The sequence below is a fragment of the Miniopterus schreibersii genome (assembly GCF_964146895.1).
Source record: "Miniopterus schreibersii genome assembly, chromosome: 2".
In the NCBI taxonomy this organism is placed as follows: Eukaryota; Metazoa; Chordata; class Mammalia; order Chiroptera; family Miniopteridae; genus Miniopterus; species Miniopterus schreibersii.
Window position 1 is genome coordinate 132063242 of NC_138102.1, and position 21095 is coordinate 132084336.

Here is a 21095-nt window from a genome sequence, read left to right on the forward strand (position 1 = left end):
GTCCTTGTCATTTCCACCCACTCACCGATGGAAAACAGTCCACAGTCCAAGGGCAGATCCCGCCTGTGGCACATGAGATCTGCCCCAGGAAACAGTCAATGATCACCTAGCACTTTAGCTTCGGTTTTTCCAAGTATCTATGAGCCCTTCTAATAATTACATCTAACTCACTTTTCTCTATATTGCCCTCAGAGAATTCATGAGAGATGTTGTCAAAAGTCGTTCTGAAATCCATGGCTGCTATGTCATTGGCATTCCCCAAATCTTTTCTTCTAACACTATAAATTATTTTAAATAGCCAATGCTAAAAAGGGGGGGGGGGGAAGTGTTGAGATTTACAGGGAAGAAAAATACAGGTTCCTTTGTGTCTGGCACTTAGAACTGAAAGAAATGGGGAAAGCCAAGCAGGAAGAACCCTTCCATCTCCTCACTGAGCTCACACACAGGTCTGCATTTTTCATCGGGAGCCCTCGCAGGTTTGCAGACAGGCTGAAGGTGCCCCATAATAGGATCACAGCCATAGAATTAATTTTTTTTTAAGAGTAATTACAGAAAAAGAGTGGATTGAAATGACATTCAGCATTTCTTTCCTTAATACTCTATGATGCCAAGGAAAACCAACAAATCTATTTACTATCCAAACTCCCAACACACACTTACATAGACATTTAAATTTAGGCACCACTGAAAAGAAATTCTATTTCTTTTTCATTATTGACATACTTTTACAAGAAACATGAAAACATAAGTTGTATAAAATTAGGCTCAGTTTATCATCACCCTGATGTTTTCTTTGGCAGGGAAAAGAAAAAAAAAAAAAGCTACTAAAAGGGAACCTAGTCAATCAAGCCACAGACTACATTTTCCCTGTAGGGTTCTCTCAAAGCAGGGTAATGAAGGGCTCTCTTTTCTCTTAATACCTAAGGCTGGAAATTCCTAGACAACAAAAGTGACAGTAGTATCTCAATGTATCTCATTCATTCTGGCAATGTCTGGACTTTAAGTGAAATAAAATGTTGCCTTGATCTTCTAAGGAGGATTTCAGCTTTAGAAAGACATTTTTCTAATAAGGTGTAAGCGGCGCGTAGGGTGGTGGGAAATTTCACTGGGCCAGGAGTCGGGGTCTTGGGATCCAGTCCTGGGTCTGCCACTAGACAACCTAAGAAACTGGCAAGATGCTGGCTCTCCAAGTCTCAGTTTCCTCTCTGTAAAGTTCATATGTAAGCTTCTTTTAAGCCAGAGTTTCTCTACGTATTTTTTAAAGCCCATCAGCATCAGAAACACCCTGGAGCAAACACCTGAATTTTAATGCACTCCTGAGGTGTTCCTTATACACAGTCAAGCTTGAAAGCCACTGCCTCAAGTTCTAACGTGCTATGACCCTGTGCGCTCACTGAGCAGCCAGGCGTATTCTTAGAACCGCGCGAGATGCTTGGGGGACGCAGAACAGTACGAGGCCCCTATCACGGAGCTTCCTACTTCATTAGACAAATAAGATGAACACGTTTGAAGTACACCAAACAATTTCACATAATCTGTACTAGCAATAAATCAATTACTGAAAATCTTAAACGCTGAAGGGGTATGGAGGAGGCATCGCTGACGAGGGCTGAGGTAGCAGAGGCCGTGTGGAAAGGGAGAGGAAATAGACTGCGTAGGACCCAGTGGGTGGGTAGGATTTTCACAGACAGTGTGAGAGGGAAGCACAGCCTCCCCCAGGAATGGGCATGGACTCCCAGGGCGGGGTGGGGACAGAGCTGCGACCAGTGTAACAGGTTCTGGTTGTGAAGTGGCCGGGAATACCTCTGGATTAGTGAGTAACAGGGCAGCCAAAGGGCACCTCCAAGGCAGCCTGTCTGAAAGCTGGCTCTTCTTCCTCCCCTGATAAACTTACCCTCCTCTTCCTAAGCCAGAAATGCGTGGGTTTCCCTTGTCCCTCCCTCCCTCCCTCCCTCCCTCCCTCCCTCCCTCCCTCCCTCCCTCCCTCCCTCCCTCCCTCCCTTCCTTCCTTCATCACACCACATCCATTTTCTGCGGCCAAGTCCTATCAACTTACCTTCTAAGTATTGTCTCTCTTCTACCTTTGTTTCTACCTGTCACTGCCCCTCACGGGCCTCTTCCCGCCACCATGCTTGGCCCTGTCAGGTCCACCCTTCACAGAGCTGCCCGTGTGGTCGACACAAGCAGCAACTCAGACCATTTCCCTCCTCTCCTTGAAACCTTTCAGGTCCACAGTTCTTCTTCTCCCCTTTCCAAAGGCTCCACAAAGCCCTAGAACTCCAGCAAGCACGTTTCACAACCCCCGACCTAAAAGATGAAAGCCAAGCTACTTACCACGGGCTGTGGTCTTCTGCATCCCACCCCTGAATACCAAACTCTTACGGTTCCCTTCACACACCGTAAGGGTTTCCACTGCCAGGCTTCTGCTCTCCCCGCCCTCCAGCAGGAACTGCCTCTCCGCTCTACACCACTGCCTCCAACACACGCACACGCACGCACACCTGTATGTGTGCGCACCCATGTATATGCGCACGTGCACGCACATACACACGCACACGCACACACAGAGCCTGACCAACTGCTGTCTTCAAGGAAGACTTCTGACACGTAGAGATGTTCCATAAATCTTTGCAGAAGTTAATCCAGAACCTCGAGGACAAGGCTGAAGCATTGCATTTACTACAGTTAATAACAAGGAAGCACTGAAGGTTTCTGAGTAACAACGAAACGGCCAAAGCCGTAAGTGTAGGCTATTACTCTGGCAGCAAGATGCTGACTGTATTAGAGCAGAGGGAATCGGGAAGGAGGGACATCATCTCTGAAGGCTGTTTAATTCAGCAAACATTTACTGAAGAAGAGAAGGCAGAATATTAATCACAGACTTTCAATAGATATTTGCTTAATGAATTAATAAATGTATGGAGCACCTCTAGGAAAAGGCAAACTGCTACGTATTAGGAGCAAAGCACAGTCCCTGTCCTCAAGGACACCGAGGAAAACAGACACAGACTCAACTCAAAGGAGAGATGAATGCTCACCAGGGAGGTACAAAGAAAAATGTTGTGGTGACTCAAAGAGCTGGGAGATGGTTTTAGCTGAGACTGCCGGAGAATGCTTCATAAAGGAGACGGCATCTGAACTGGAACTTTCACAAGGAGGCCGGCCTTGAACATACGACGGTAGAAGAGAGAGAGACAGGGGACTCCGGGGACCCCGAGCCAAGGCCGGGCCGTGGCCACTCACCTGCATGAGCTCATGGCTTTCCAGAAGATCATTCTCCAGCATCTCCTGGGTAAGGCGCCCCATGGTGCTGTAGAATTCATCTGCTGTTTCACAGCATTCTATCTGCCTAGAAGCAGAAAGGACAGAACAAGGATTTGTTTAGGACACCCATGCCGTCTATCAGGTACACGTTCCAGGTATGATAGGATATGTTGCCTCTTGCCATCAAATCAATCACATTAGCAATCAACAAAAGTCAAAATCCTGGGACACACTCACAATACAGCCTGCTGTATACAGAGAAAAAATACCAAAGGCAACTTACAGGTACTTATTACTGGATGAGTCCCTGTCTTTCCTACACAGCCTCCCAGTCTCAAAGCCCTACCTTTATTGCTTCCATGTGACACGTTTTTTACATCAGAATACCCACCACTGATGAGAAATCATAACCATGAAGTTAGGTTTGAAGAATGATTATTCCCAGTAGGAAATCAGTTGCTGTTAATCTACAGGCTGTGGTATCATGGACAGACTGAAACCAAACCACAGTGGAAATAAAAGATGAGAAATGCTAGAACTTTATCTGCATATTTCATCAGTCCACAGGATGTTTTCACGGGCAGAGTTTTTTCAGTTCTTCTCAGGGCACTGCTGCTAGCTGGAGATTGCAGCCTGCTTCTTGCATTTGGTTCTACATGTAAGTAAAGAATCTGTTCCTTGGCAACCTGTGAGGCAGGGAAGACTTTAATCCTCAAGGGCAAAGAAAAGGAGTCATCCAACACAAAGAGCTATGATGTCCTCTGTGTAGTAAGATGACTCTACTTGCCCACCAACCACAAGAGATATACTATGACATACGCTAATGTTGGGGGATTTTCATAGAGCCATCCCCCCCAAAATAAGATGATGGACAAACTTCAGGCTCTGGAGTGCTGCTCAAATCTCATTGCCACAATCAGGTAGATAAATAAATGAGATGAACTGCTGAGGTGTTATTACAAAAATACACAGTGGCATGTGGGCATCAATAAAAAAGTAGATAAGTTGCCCAGCCGGGCGTGGCTCAGCAGTTGAGCATCGACCTGGGATCCAGGCGATCAGGGTTCGATTCCTGGTCAGGGCACATGCCCGGGTTGCAGGCTCGATCAATGACTCTCTCATCATTGATGTTTCTATCTCTCTCTTTCCCTCTCCTTTCCTCTGTCTGAAATCAATAAAGATATATTTTTTTTTTAAAAAGTAGATAAGTTTACCCTGGGGGATTAGGAAGAGAAATAATGCTGAAGATGAGTTTGGGAAAATATTGTCCAGGTTGACAAGGAAGAAAAAGCATTCCAAAGACATGCATGCAGGAGATGGCAGCAGGCCCTACCCAGGGATCTGCTAGTAGCTCCACATGAGCAGGAGAGAGCTGATGAGAGCTGCAGGTAGAGAGCTGCAAAGAGAGGACTGCAAGAGCCTCGCCTGCCAGCTGAGCCCCTTCTGGGCAACTGTCACTGAATAGGGAATGTGGGAACAGATGTGCCCTTGGCAAGGTCGGCCTGGAGGTGGCATGGCGAGTGAGGGTGTGATGGGGAAACCAGGAAAGATACGTCAAGATAGGCCAGGCACGAGGTAACCAGGGAGCAAGCGAAAGCAACAGGGTCAGGGGAGAAAGGGCACGTAAAAGAGGTGCCGCTAAATGTGAGCCTGTGGTCTACAACTTCTGTAACCCAGAAGTTCCCTTGGTGTGAGAGGAAGACATTCAAGTTGCAGACGCAAGGGGAAAGGAGAGGTCCCGTGGATAACCATCTACAAGGCACATACGTTACTCAGGTATGCATAACTGGAGATTACCTATCTGCTGTTGATGATGATTTTTCCAAAGGAAAGTTTGTGGGGAAAGATCACAGGCACTTGAGTCAGAAAGATCTAGGATTAAGTCCCACCTGCTTCACAGAGCCATGGACAGGACGAATGAGATAACGTCCTTAAACTGCCCAACATAATGACAGCACTACAGGCACTTGATGGTATGATGTATGTTCGTTGCCTTTCCTTCTGCTTAACAAGTTGCACTTTCAAAGCATGTAGAATTATAATGAAAAAGGACTCTGAAAATTTAAAAGTCTACCTGTCTGATTCATATATCCCCTGAACTGCATAAACAGTAGCCATTTATTATCAGTATATTCGCATTATTAAAATCACAGATTCCACAGCCAAGAACCTGGGTTCAAAATCAGGCCCTTCCACTTCTAACCGGGTGACTGTGGACAATTAACTTCTCTGCGCCTCAGTTCCCACATCTGTAAAATGGGGATAATGATAGGATCTACCTCACAGGATGATGAGAGTACCAAATGAGTTAATTTTACATGTAAAGTGCAATGCCTGTCCATTGCAAGCACTCAATGTATATCAGTTTTAAAAGTGTAGCTATTATTATTTCAACGATGTGACATCCCTGGGATGATCATACGAATAAATTCTGATCCTACAGATAATGAATAGATGGGAATAAAATCAGAATCGCTTCTTTTCCTCCTGCCCATAATTAAGAACCAACTCAAAGTGACTATAACTGATGGGCCTACAGTAAAGGGCTTTACTATTCTAATCCCATGAGCTAGTTACTCAGTAAGTGGACTATCACCCCAGAGGAACTTTCACAACTCAAAGAACTTACAAAACGTAGACTGTTTTACTGACTATGTACCAAGCATCATGCTAGACACCTTATACATACTATCTCATTTAATTTCGTCACAGCCCCGAAAGGCCAAACAAAATAAATAATAAAGATTCAAACAAAAATCCAAATTGTGGTAATAACCAACAAATCCACCTACTCCTTTCCAGGCCTCACAGTCCCTCGTGCACCTAAGTCTCCCTCTTCGCAAGTAGTTTCCAGAGAGATGCTAACAAGAAGTAAACCAGCCGGGATGAGCGCTGAGGAGGGGGAGAATCGCAGGTCTAAAAAAGCCTGCCCCCTTCCTCTAAAGTAGATTCCATCTGCCCCCAGCAATGAAGAATGTGCCAGCTGAGCCCCAGCCCGTGTGGCTAAGTGGTTAGAGCATTGGCCCGCACACTGAGGGGTCTCAGGTTTGGTTCCCAGCCAAGGGCACGTACCTGGGTTGCAGGATTGGCCCCTGACCCGGGTGGGGGCACATGTGGGAGGCAACCAATCAATGTGTCTCTCTCACATCTATGTTTCTCTCTCTCCCCCCCCTTCCTTTTGCTCTCTCTAAAAAGAAGCAATGGAAAAAATATCCTCAGGTGAAGATTAACAACAACAAAAAGAACGTGCCAGCTGACATCTCTGAAGGCTGAAGCCACAGCATAAAGTTCACAAGGCTCTCTTCTCCGAGGCTTTGAACACCGATGCCTTACACGTTAGAGCCCAAAGACTGCTCCAGGCCCCGACACCACAGAACAGAAGAGAACAGCAAAGTCACTTACTCTCCCAACTTTGCCCAGATAGCCAGCGACACCCGTAGGATGATTTCCGAACCTTCAAAAAAGACGGAATCCCAGATCTTTAAAACGGTGTGGTTAGGGAGGCACGTGGCGAAGAGAGTCAGAAACCACTGCATGGTGAAGACGTTCGTGAGCGGGGGCTCGTATCCACCTGAAACAAAGCAAACGCTCCATTTCTTCAGAATCGACAGTTTACAAGATATACAAAGACCCTCGCTCAGTCTCCCACGTCCACGCAAATATGCTCCATTTCCTGACTGGTTTGTTTACACGGCTAAATTCTGGTTCTTTCCTCTTTTCCCCTATCTTTTTCTAGAAGAACATAGGTGTGTTTAATAAAAATCTCAATAATAGGAACTTCACAATTCTTTATGATATTTCAGAAATATTAACCTAATACTTAATTTGGTCCTACCTATTATGGGATGCTCAAAATTAAGGAGAATGTTTTCCTCACCAAAAATGAGATAAATAGAAAGGATTTTAGTGTCTCTCCAAAGCAAATGCTGATATTCAAAATATCCTAAAGCCCACTTTTATTCAAAAGTATAAAAGTAAAATTGTTCATTAGGAATTACTTGTTTAGTTTTTAAATTATACACATTCTCAGACCACAATGGAATTAAACTAGAAATCAATTACAGAAAGATAGCTGGGAAAACACCCAAATGTCTAGAGATTAAACAACATGAAATTTTTAAATATGTTGAACTAAACTACACACAGTTTTAAATATCTGGGATCCAGGTCACTTTGAAGTTTCTGAATTCACTAAAACACACAGAGCTCCCTCTCATTTCCTGTGATGGTATAAGTAAGTATTTTAATAAAATAATATGTACATATTTGGACTGATCCTCCCTCCAAATTACAGTCAGAATGTGCATTTACCCAAGTATACGCAAAAAGAGATCTGTTCTCCTTCACTCATTTTCTTCCTTCTTGCCTATGAACAAAGGGAGCATCTTTTTTCAGAGACTGGGATCTGAGGTCACCTCTTGTAGGCAAATGCAGAGCATTTGGGAAAAAATATGAAGCCCAGCAAAGTGTGTCTGACTATGGGACAGGCAAGGCTGGTCTATATGGAAGCCTTATGAAATCCACACAGGTGCATAATTATACTGCACAGCCAAATTAAATGAGAAGATTATGCAAATGATTTAGAGGGAAATGCTCAGAGACACCCAGGTGTCACTAAAATTTCCAGTGTATTTTAATCACAGATTAGGTCTTCAAAATCATTTAATATTTTTCTACAATAAAGATAAATTTAAAAAATAAATAAGTAAATCTCTGTCTGTGATATAAGTCACAAATTTCTAAAAGATAAAAAATTAAAAAATAATAAATGTGTGGTCAGTAACTGGCAACCATTTACAGGAAACACAACAAACTTCTGACCCTTCTTTCTGATCTGAGCACAGCCAGGGAACTGCAAGCAGTGGGTGTAACTACAGCACTAGCTCAGGTAGTGTGGAGCGTTGGGTGATGCCTGCTAGATAGCGGTGACTCCGAGCTGTTGCAGAGCTGTCTCCATCACCACCTTACTCAACCCAGTACCTTCCTCCAGGGTTCAGATTCTACCTGGAGGTCCAGAAGAGCCTTCTCCAGCAAGAACTGGCCCATTCATCTCAAGTAAATCTATAAACCCTTAGCATAAACCAATAAAAAGAACATTAAACATCTCAATTCAAATTATTTCCTATAACTTTATGAAAATACATATTCCATTCTCCCATAACCTCCATGCTTCAGGGAAAACCACAGTTTGTGCTAAATTGTACCTGTATCTCAGTTTTAAAGATCCTATAGGTTTGGTGACAATTGGGTGGCAAGACACGTACACCATTCTTCATCTAAAAGACAATATATTTAGTGGTTGATCTGGTACTGGTGAAGTATGAGGTTCTTGACCAACTTTCTATGACCATTCAAAGGTACAACATGTGGACGTATGTTGGTTTTTCTTTAGTTTTGTTTCTATTCTCTAAAAATCTATTTCATTGCATCAATCTCTCACCAACAGAAATACCTGAAAAGATGTATTTCCATTCAAGGTTTAGGCTCTTATGTACAGTGGAATCAGAGAAGTAAAATTTTCGAAAGTATAATAGCACTGAATCATCACTACCTCCACTCTCCTTATTTGCAGTTTTCTGAAGAGTATCCAGGTGCTGAGATAATTCTGGGAGCTTCAGTCTCAAGAGGTCTCGGAAGACAGCCATATCCACAGACAATGCCCGGAGATTATTGACAAAATAGCTTTCAGGAAGTACCTTATCAATAAGGTAAATCATAATCTGAAGAAAAAGATAAAAAACACATTCAAATGGTAAAATGTAGTTAGCCAAAGCACACTACCATTTAACTGTGTCAGTACAAAATGTTCTGGATTTTCAAGGCTCATCTCCACTCTGGGTAAAGAGTGGGTGGGATCATTATCTAAGTTACCAAAGCAGCTCAGACCCACAGTCTGCTGCAAGACCTACGTCCATCCGTAAGTAACTGTAATTACACAACCCTCAGCCTTACTCTGAAAGTAAGTGATGGAGCACAAGCTTCAGCAGCAGCCAGCAGGAATCTCAACATTGGCTCCTTGCTGTCTGTAGTTTTACAACCTTACTATGAAAAACAAGAGCTGGCCCATCACAAAATACCCTGAAGCCGGTCTCAGGATTCACTTACCATCAACCTGGGTTATTAGAACAACTGATGGTGGCTTTTTGTCCACTTTCCATTCCTGGGAGAAGGCAATGAGGTTTTGTTTGAACAAATGGCACTTTCAAAATCTGGATTTCTTCCATAAGATTGTCTCTTAAGTTCTTTGAATTACTATTGTCATTCTTTTCTATTTGTGTTACCTTTTCTAAGATGTCAAGAACCACTAGAATGGCCCCGCAAAACACACACAAGTTCTACATGTCAATCTCTGGTCCATCCTGTCAGCATGCATGCTCTGCGAATGCCCTCCCCACTGGAAGACCCGCTCATTCCCCAGAGCACAAGAAAACAAAAATTAAGAACAAAATCATAGCTGGCCCTATATGTTGGTGGAAAGTAGCTGGCTCACATTTTGATTTTCATTACATAGCAAAACCCAATTTCCCCCCAAAATTATTTCCTAGACCTACCAAAGGCCCATTTTTTTCACTCAGCCCTGGCCTATAATTTCTACTTTTAGGGTCATAGTTTTGACTAAGTCAATAACGGCGGGGACACATTCTCAAGAAGGCCCCTCTGAGGCTTTTATTATAGAAGAGGGAAGGCCCAGGGAGCTGCGTTAGCCTGCTTATGTAGACACAGAATTCACCAGGTAAATGTATTGTCACTCTGGAAACGGGAGCTTAGCAATAAAAAGAGCATGTTCAATCTGTCTAGGGAGGAGGTCCTGGAGAGCCCAGGCCAGGTGAGGTGGGACAGCAGGTTTCCAGCAGATACAGTGCCCTGGGAGAGACTTCGTATGCTATGGGTAAGAAGAGGAGGGATCTACCAGATCATGAAGGCAAAATTTAAAGGTAACAGTCTATTATTGCACTTTTCATCTAGGATAGGTTATATAAGGCCAAGAAAAATATTTAAGTTTTTTTTAAATCCTCACTTTGAGGATATTTTTCCATTGCTTTTAGATAAAGTCGGGGGGGGGGGGGTGGAGAGAGAGAAGGAAAGAGAGATAGAAACATTGATGTAAGAGAGACACATCGATTGGTTGCCTCCTGCGTGTGCCCTGATCCAGGGCTGGGGAACGAACCTGAAACCCAGGTACGTGCCCTGACTGGGAATTGAACCTGAGACCCTTCAGTGCGGAGATGCTCTAGCCACTTAGCCACACCGGCCAGGGCTATTTAAGTTTTTATGAAGAAATGATGATCCTTCAAAATTACACATACACACACACACAGAAATTACCAATTCTCATAGTAATGAAATTCTCTACCCAAAGGCATCTCCGAGTCTGATGTAAGACATAAGAGCCAGCTATGTGTCATGTCAGCATTGTCACTCAACCCACTACTATATTTCAAAGACCAAAAATTACATCTTTTTAAAAAAAAAAAAAAAAAAGAAGAAATAATAATGGCAATAGAGCAAAGATAGTCTCTTCAACAAATGGTGCTGAATAACAGGACATCCAAATACACAAAAAAAATGAATCTACACACAAACCTTACACCCTTCACAAAAACTGACTCAAGAGAGATCATAGACCTAAACATAAAATGCAATACTATAAAATTTCTAGACGATATAGTCTAGATGACCCTGGGTATGGGAATGACTTTTTAGATACAACACCAAAGGCACAATCCATGCAGGAAATACTAATAATCTAGATTACATTAAAATTAAAAACTGCTGCTCTGTAAAAGACAGTGTCAAGTGAATTAGAAGAGAAGCCACAGTCTGGGAGAAAGCACTTCCAAAAGATACACCTGATAAAGGACTGTCATCTAAAACATATTAAGAACTTTTAAAACTCAATAATAAGAAAACAAGCTTTAAAAAAGAGAGAGAAAATAACTCCATTAAAAAATGGACCAAAGACCTTAACAGAGGCCTCACCAAAGAAAATAAACAGCAAATAAGCACATGAAAAGATGCTGCACCTCACAGTCATCAGGGAAAGTCAAATTAAAACAATGAGATAGCACTACACATCTATTAGAATGGCCAAAATCTGAAATGCTGACAACACCAAATGCTGCCAAGGATGTGGAACAACGGGAGCTCTCAGCTATTGCTAATAGGAATACAAAATGGTAGTCACTTTAGAGGACAGTCTGGTGGTTTCTTACCAAGCTAAACATACTTTTACCATACAATCCAACAGTTGCATTCCTTGGGATTTACCCAAAGGAGTTGAAAACTTATATCTACAGAAAAACCTGCATGCAGATGTTTATAGCAGCTTTATTTATGACTGCCAAGACTTAGAAGCAACCAAGCTGCCCTCCAGTAGGTCCAGACAATGGAATATTATTCAGTGCTGAAAAGATTTAAGCTATCAAGCCATGAAAAGACATGGAGGGGCCTGGCCAGTGCGTCTAGGTAGTTGAGCATCAACCCATGAACCAGAAGGACATGGTTTGATTCCCAGTCAGAGCACATGCCTGTTTCTGGCTCGATCCCCAGTAGGGGGCATGCCGGAGGCAGCCGATCAATGATGTTTCTCTCTCTCCCTCTCCCTTCCTCTCTCTGAAATCAATAAAAACATATTTTTTTTAAAAACTAAGTAGCCCGGCCGGGTGTGGCTCAGCGGTTGAGCATCGACCTAGAATCCAGGCGATCGGGGTTCGATTCCCAGTGAGGGCACATGCCCGGGTTGCGGGCTCGATCAATGACTCTTTCATCATTGATGTTTCTATCTCTCTCTCTCCCTCCCCTTTCCTCTCTCTGAAATCAATAAAGATATATTTAAAAAAATAAAAAATTTTAAAAAATAGTAATAAAAATTAAAACTAAGTAATTTGTTTTAAAAAAGAAAAGGCATGGAGGGAACTTAAATGCATATTACTACGTGAAAGAAGCCAATCTGAAAGGTTACATACTATATGAATCCAACTATAACTTTCTAGAAAAAGCAAACTATGGAGGTAGGAAAAAGATCAGTGGTTATGAGGGGAAGGAAGAGATGAAAAGGTGGAGCACAGAGTATGTTTAGCACAGTGAAAATACTCTGTATGACATAATGATAGATACATATCCTTATACATTTGTCTAAAACCACAAAATGCACAAGTCCAAGAGTGAACCCTAATATAAACTACGGACTTCAGGTGATAACTAATGTGTTGATGTAGGTTTATTGATTTAACAAATGTATCACTCTGATGAGCGATGTTGATAATGGGGGAGGCTGTGCATGTGGAGGGTGGGGCAGGGGATATATGGGAAATCTCTGTACCTTTCTTTCAATTTTCTGTGAACCTAAAACTGCTCTAAAAAAAAATGTAGTATTTTAAAAAATAATAGGGGAGCTTCAAATTTTTAACAAATAGTTAAAAACAAAATAGTTACTAAGTGCAAAAAAGCAAGGGAAATGGTTTAACCTGCATTCAATAAACTATATATTTCCCTAATAATTACAACACGCAGAAACCAAAACAGCTGTTGTAAAAACACTGACACCCAATATTTTCCTTTGCATCAGAGTGTTTCTTCATAAACCCAGCCTTCCTCTGTATGTTAAATGCCTAACCAGATTTCTAAATAATGACAATGTCATTTCATTCCACAAAGTTCACTTTCTTAGAGGCAGAAATATAAATATTCAGTTTCTCAGTTTCATCTAATCCATCTTTTTATGTGACTTTTTACTTTTTCAAGTACTATCACTGAGTCCTTTCATGATTTGATTGGTATTATATCCCTTTGCCCAAACCTTTCCACCCCACCCCCTAACCTGAATTATTTATTCCAGCTCTTCAACAGAACAGTTCCCATTTTATAGTCATACAAATAAAACCTGGGGGGAAAAATGATTAAAGCTGATAGAATGAGTAAACAAGATCGCTTCTTAATAAAAAACATTTTAAAGTCACGTATTTGATCTGTCACTGCCTCCCCCTCCACCCCTGCCTATTTAATGAACAAGTAGTTCCAAAGCTGTTCCCTTAAATACGTGAATGGAAAAAGTGAGAGGGTGAATACAGATTGAGATTGCGTCAGGGTGGATTTGTAATTAATTCCACCACGACGGGTATAAAACCAGGAAGAACATTTGCTTATTTTTCCATATCACATTAGTTAGTGATTAAGAATATCACTAAGCTGTTCACCACGGTCAAACAAAGAACAGGAATGGGGAGGAGGCGCTCTTGAATACAAAGACTAAGTATCCATTCCATCCATAGCAAAGCATCCTAATCAACAGCCATCTGAGGATTCAAATATGAATGAGCAACCCCATACTGTCCCAAGCAAATAAAGCAGCGGTCATCCTCCACCTGAGAAATGCTTCCTTCCTCCTGAAGACTGTATCTGGTGACTCACTGAATCACATTCAGACCTACCTGCTTAAATTGCTAGTGTCCCATCTCAAAGTGTTTCCAGAATTTTTTTTTTTACTAGTAAAGACCCTAGGCATCAAAGATTTAAAGATAATAAATATAATTCACTTCCACAACCTGTCTCCAAGCAAACAGCTCCCATCATAGACATTTACTCTCAGCCTGCCTCCTCCATACCTCACCCCAGATATGAAAGAATAAAGCCACTTGATAAGATCCAACCAGAATTAAGCATAACTGGTGGAGTAAGCAGTTTCTAACATGACCCCAAGGGTTCCCACCTCCTGACAGTCACACCCTTGTATAAGCCCTTCCCCTGGAATATGAGCTGGACCTAGTGACAGGCTCCTAATGAACAGAATATGGTAAAAATGATGAAATGTGGCTTCTGATATTAGGCTACAAATCTGTACCTTAATACCCTGTCTTGCTCACTCTCTTTTACTCTCTTGCTCACTAAGGGATACCAACCACAATGTTATACGGTAGAGAGCCCCACATGGCATGGAACTAAAAAAGGCCTCTGACCAATTGCCAGCAAGGCCCTCAGTCCAAGACCTGTGAGGAATTAAAGCTTGCCAACAACCACGTGAATGAACTTGGAAGAGAATGCCCCCACCTAGTGGAGCCTTCAGATGAGACCACAGCCCCGGCCAACAGTTTGAACGCCACAATCACGGGACTCTGAGCCAGCTAAGCCATGCCCAGACTCCTGACTTAAAGAAACTGTGAGGTAATACGTGTTTGCTATTTTAAGCAGCTAATTTGTTATGCCATGAAAAATATTAATATAATTAACATTTAACTTGCTTGAAAAATAGAATCTCTTGTAAGTGAAACTAAAAAACGTAATCATTCTCTTCACATTTGGGAGCTGCATGAGCCTGTCGCTGGACCTGGCTTGAACCTAGGGAGAACAGTGTCATGGTAATGGCCAAGGTGTGGCAAACGCCTTGAAGGAGTGGTTATCAGGGAAGAGCGATAATAGTTAAGATATTTCACTCTCTGAAGAATTTCAGTTGCCTGCTTCGGGGCTAATACTCACCTTCAGAGCGTCCCCTTCATTGCCTTCCACCACTTCTAGAATTAGCGCGGCCAGGATGTTAAAGCCTTGGCAGTACCCAACATTCTTGTTCCATCGGGCGTAGGCCAGCAGGACCCGCTTCAACACAACCCTGTCCTGCTCAGCCTCCTGGCCGCAGTAAGAGCTGCAGCCTGTGCGGTGAAGATCCTAAAAGAAGAGGGAAGCATTTTTTTTTTTTAAATCACTCCTTATGCTCTTTCTCAAAAACAACAACAAACCTGTAGTTATTTCTTTGCCTTAGCATTAAATAGATTATCAACAGGAACTGTACTTTTTATATGCAACTTATAGACAGGGGCCAAAACAAATTTTTTTCCGTTTCTTTTTTATAATGTTTTCTAATATGCTACGACATTTTTGATAGGAATTATAGTGAGACAAATTTTATAATTAAAGTGTTTCCAGAATTAACACAAACAGGGACTCAGGGTTATCAAAAATTACATTATAATTCCATATAAATTGACAGCTTATTTAATAATATGCCTCAGATAAAACAAATCATTTCAACATATATATGATAGATGCCAACATTATTTCTTTCTACAAAAAATGATTAATGTTTATTTAACTATCAAAACTCCAAATAGTATTAAGGAGCAAAATAAAAATAGCAAAATATGCAACTTGTATTGTAGAGAGGCAGAAAAATTATTCTGTCCAAAACAGGAAAATTATTTCATCCAAATTGCTTTATAAGTTTGTGTAAAACGGACAAAAATTTAATACTTAATCAGGGCAATATCTATAATTTTATTACCAAGCAGAGACTATGACTTTCAGGTGCTGATGTCATTTTACTGACACAGTATTCACTTCAATGATAAAATAAAAGGTCCTCTTAATAACACAGTTGTTATAAAATGTGCATTGCCTTAATTTACAATTTAAACAGAAAAAAAATTCAAATATGCAATACTTCATCTCTGAGAAACACATTCTAAAAGTGAAAATGCAAAGGTTTTTCAAGCATACAACATAAAATTCATAATATTTTTTTAGCATTTGTCTGAAACAGACCAAATTAGATCAGAAAGTAGCTCCTTTTAGTTAGCACTTCCTTCTAAAAAAAAAAAACAAAACCATTTTCTTCAAATCTGCCAAAACATTAGCCATCTTGTGGTGGCCAAAATTTAGATGAAACAACTTTCCTTTAATAGCTTCAGCTTCACGTGACACTTTAATATACTCATATAAAATAAAAAACCGTGTGCTACAGGCTTATGTAAGAGAATAACAGTGAGATCAAATCAAATCAGCATCCTTGGCTTTTGGCACCAGGCTCTAAACAACTGTAATAATCTAGGTAGGCAAACCACAGGTGCCTCCACAGCTGGCTTGAACCCTTAACCATCTGGTTTAAAGTAGACCCACCAGTCAATCTAATTACATTCATAAACTGACAGCTGAGAAACGATCAGACTCTAATAACAGCCCAATTATTCTAATATGGAATATCCTTAACTTTAAATTTCTCAATGACTTTTATGTAAAAATCCAGTTTACAGCACTGACCAATGCTAAAAAAAAAAAAAAAGATTTTCAATCAATCTTCTCTATGTGAGCAAATAGGTTGAATGTGAATGGAAACATTTTCTTCTCACAGGCAACATACAAATTTCTGAAGACAAGGTATAGTCAAAATTCTTCATTAAAAAGTTATTAACTAATGAGGAAGCAGAAAATATACAGACATTCAGACCATAAAGCTTGATGCTCTATGCAGGAAACATCTGACTCTTAGAATCTTCCTTCTAAGTTAGGACATGGACCAAGCTCAGGGCATTACCTTGACTATCTGAATTCCCATTGAGTCATCATCAGGATTACTCCTTTCATTGAAAGTGAAGCGCATGGTTTTGTCCCAGTCAATGGCTATACTGTGCAAATAATGATCTGCCAAGGTCAACCAAACCTAAAATATTAATAAAGAAGAATGCTAAAGTAAAACACATAATTTAACCTTTATTAGAAATAGTAATTACATCCAACAAGAAAACAGGAATGTTCCTAGATCAGATATAGCCCACATATAGAAACCCAGGAGAGCCTCATTAAAATGTGTACTATACTGAATTGCACCAACTAGGGGGCCTTTCATGTATTCTTTCAGTTAATGCTTGTTGAGTTCCTACTATGTGCCAAGCAATGATCCTGACATTGGGGATACTGTTAAGAAAACAAAAAAAAATTTTTTTTCCAAATTCTATTTCAGCTCATTGGATTAGCTACACTATGTTATGAGCTTGTTATACTTGGCTCTGAATTGCTCTCCAAGCTTGAGTAATAGCCACCTGGCATTCATGGAGAATAGGCCTTTTCTCACCACGAAGTGGTCTGATTTTAAATCATCCTTCTCTCTCTCTCTCTCTCTCTCTCTCACACACACACACACACACACACACACACACAAATGACAGATGAGTCCTCATAATGAATAACTTTTTTAAAAGAGTCACTGGATATTTCTATACCTTTGTTTACCTTATCCTGAAAAGCTGTTTCTGCAAGATATATTTATTTCATGTCATTTTCATTGTGTATTTTGAGGAACTCCCAATGTTCAAATTCTAGAAGTATTAGACTAGGTTTATAAATTGATATAATAAGAGAGCATTTCAAGGTTTGGTATTTGAACGTAAGTAAGCAAGAATATCACTGATTAATACAGACTTCTCTCCTAAGCATCAGAATCACACGTCCAAATGCCCACTTGACATCTTTAACTTAGATATCTAATAGGCATCTCAACCTTAACAGATCCAAATCCAATCATCTAATCCACCACCGTCTCAACTACACATACATACATACAAACACACACATCTGCTCCTCCCATCTGAGTAAATAGTAACTCTCTCCCCCTTCCGGTAGCCCAAGTAAAAATCATGAAGCCACTGTTGACATCCCCATTACCTCATATTCAATCCAATAAGAATTCATGTCTACTCAGCCTTGAAAATATATCTAGAATCTGACCCCATCTCCACCTCCACTACCACAGCTCTGATCCATCTCTTGGTTAAATTACTGCAAGCCTTCCACTGGTCTCCCACTTCTGTCTTTGTCCCTCATACTCCCAAGTGAGAAGCCAGAGTGGTCCATTTAAAATGTAAGTTGTATTGCCCTGGTCGGTGTGGCTTAATGGTTACAGCATCAGCCTGCACACTGAAGGGTTGAGGGTTCGATTCCCGGTCAAGGGCACATACTTCTGTTGCAGGTTCGCTCCCTGGACCCAGTCGATGAGTCTCTCTCACATTGATGTGTCTCTCTCTCTCTCCCTCTCCCTCTCCCTCCCTCCCTTGTACTATTTCTGAAAAGCAATGGAAAACATATCCTCACGTGAGGATAAAAAATAACAATAATAAAATATATCCATAAGTGTATCGTGTAACTACCCTGCTCAAAACTACCCAACACCTCCCATCTCACACCAGGCAAAGTCCCACTATGGCCTACAAGGCCCCACATGATCTGCCATCCCCCGAACCTCATCACATTACCTCTCTGATCCACTCTCTCCTATTGCTTTCCCGTTTTTCACTGTGCTTCAGCTGCCCTGTCCTCTTGCTTTTGCTTCTATACTCCTGTGATGCTCCCACCAGAGTGCTCTCTAGAGTACTATTCCCCCAGGGTACCTGCATGGCCCACGGTTCACCTCCTGCACGGCCCTATTCAAATGTCACTTTGCTATTTAAAATTCTACCTCCTTATCTCCACTTCCCCACACTTTCATTTATCTGCTTTATGTTAATCCATGGCACCTATCACCATCTGATGTACTTTATATTTTATTCATTGTAAGCTCCATAACGGCAAACATTTTGGTTTGGTTTTTTTTTTCCACTGCTATATCCCCAGTATTTAGGACAGTACCTAGCACAGAATAATCAATAAAGACTTACTGAATAAATGAATAATGAAAGGGGACATATTTAAAATTACTAAATCTAGAATATCATTTTTGACATTCCAGAGACTTTAAAGAGGGACAGAGTGATGGCCCTTTTGTATTTTAGCCTACAGATCCTTCTTACCTTTCTCCTCCATTCCTTTGGTATTCCTGTTGATAGTCTGGCAACGGCCTTGAGAGCATCATACCACTAGGAACAGAGAAGAAATATTGGCAAAGTGATAATATTGACCTGGATAAGCACCTTTCAACCTTTTTTCCATCTTGACTTCTATAGAGTATAAAATTTGCACAGCACACTGGGGTAACAAAGCTTCTTTCAGCTGGATATGACTGGTCTGAGGACTATGACTGCCCCAAGCCCCACCTTGGGCATCCTTAACACACCTCTGATCCATTTGCAGTCCACACACAATAATTGGGAAGCACTGGTTCAGAAACCAAAACATGTATTATGGATTTAGAATAATAGATGTTTGGTTTTGTAAATTTTTTTCACACTTGCACAATTAATAGAAAGTGCTGTCTGGCTGGTGTGGCTCAGTAATTGAGCATCGACCTATGAACCAGGAGGTCATGGTTCAATTCCTGGTCAGGGCACATGCCTAGGTTGCTGGCTTGATCCTCTGTGGAGGGCATGCAGGAGGCAGCTGATTAATGACTGTCTCTCATCATTGATGTCTCTATCTCTCTCTCGCTCCCTTCCTCTCTCTGAAATCAATAAAACCTTTTTTTTTTTAATAAAAAAAAGTACAAAAATCTTCATGGCAAATATAAACCCAAGCCACTTGTAGCTTCACAAGTTATTTTATCTATATTTTAAACTGACTTTTGTTCTTATGCTTATCAAAGTTTTCCCACTTTGAAATACATGTCAGTATATACCCTGTAGATACTCCAAAAAAAAGAGTATTATCAAAATTGAAACTAAAGTTACCTGCTGGAGGGATGGAGGAGGGTGGGTGGGTGGAGTGGGAGAGAGTAACTAAAGAATTTATATGCTTATATGCACAACCCAAGGACATGGACAATGGTGGGGAGAGGGACTGGGGAGGGGGATGGGATGGGGTGGAACGGGTCATTGGGGAGAAAAAGGGACATCTGTAATATTTTAAACAAAAATAAAATTTAAAAAATAAATAAATAAAGTTACCTGCTGAAAACCATTCTGACCTAAAGATGGCTCAAGAGTGAACTTCAACTTTGTGTCAACTCCTAAAAGAAAAACACATAACTGTTACTTTGGGAGAAAATAAGTTATATCAAAAATAAAAGTAAAAATTAATCTGATTCTACTGAATCATCATGAAAATTTTAAAACATTTACTAATTTTTAGTCAATTTTGTTAAAAAAAAAAAAAATATTGGTTATTACAATAGAAAAATGTCCTATGGCAATAGAGTGGAGCTTTTCCTGTAAGATGGTAGTTTCCACAGCTGTCTGGAGTAGTGCCAAACCAAACCAAAAAAAGATATCACAGGCTTGGAGTCATAGAGATCTCCATTCAACTTTGGTTCCTAGAGTCAAACAAATGATTTAACCTGTCTCAGTCTCAAATCTTTATCTTTAAAATTAGGATAATAACCTCTATCTCAGTAGACAGTTGTGATTAACTGTATATCACCTAGCATGGTATAATTAATATTTATGAAACTTAGGAAGAGAATTCTCTACTTACAGAATTTGGTTTCTAGGACACTTGAGTGGATTAAATCTACTAGGGAAATTTCAGTGAAATAACAAAAGTTATAAAAATAATGTCACTCCCTTCCCACTTATGGAATCCTTAACAATCCTATTTGGAGATTTTCATATGTTTTTAAATTCTGTCTTGATAGACTTAGTTACTGGAGATAAAAGTTTGTATGTTTAATTAGAGACTACAAGCTGAAAATATAACTGAACTCTAATACTAAGTTATTTACAACTTTGATAAACTTCTTTGTTCTAAATCCCAAATCTATGAAATAGAATAAACAGAAGAATAGATAAAGACTACATGCTTAATACTTATATTGGGCTTTTATTCAGAAGTCCACATTAGAAGCAAATGTGCTGTTGTGATTGAGGTAAAATTAAATGACAATTTTTATTCCTACGTAAATTGTATTTTTTATATAATATAATCAAATTTAAAATGCTACATGTTCTTTTCCCACAATTTCAAAATCAATGAAATTACATTTTACATTACTCTTTGAAAGACATTACTCAAAAGTTCATGGATCAAGATATACCAAACATTAGCAATAGCATCCAGTTTGCAATTTATGATGAAATTTTTGCATCTAAGATGTTGACTGCATATTAAGCCTACTGAAAACCTTTCCACAGCTTATAGGATTGGTATGTGGACAGGAACAATCTTCAGAATTTACAAAATTATAATAATAAAGTAGACCTGTC

General features: G+C 40.4%; 1 protein-coding gene across 5 annotated transcripts in view; it reads right to left on the reverse strand.

Moving 5' to 3' along the window:
* The window catches only part of TBC1D30 (TBC1 domain family member 30), a 66305-nt gene that overhangs the window by 13596 nt on the left and 31614 nt on the right, over window positions 1-21095 (reverse strand). For all 5 annotated transcript variants that reach the window (XM_081130732.1, XM_081130734.1, XM_081130736.1 and 2 more), the window contains 7 exons: window positions 19842-19903; window positions 18813-18878; window positions 16565-16690; window positions 14737-14922; window positions 8816-8984; window positions 6667-6835; window positions 3244-3349 (listed from right to left, as the gene is read on the reverse strand). In XM_081130732.1, coding sequence (XP_080986858.1) covers window positions 3244-3349; window positions 6667-6835; window positions 8816-8984; window positions 14737-14922; window positions 16565-16690; window positions 18813-18878; window positions 19842-19903 — 884 coding nt within the window. The remainder of the gene's footprint in view (window positions 1-3243; window positions 3350-6666; window positions 6836-8815; window positions 8985-14736; window positions 14923-16564; window positions 16691-18812; window positions 18879-19841; window positions 19904-21095) is intronic.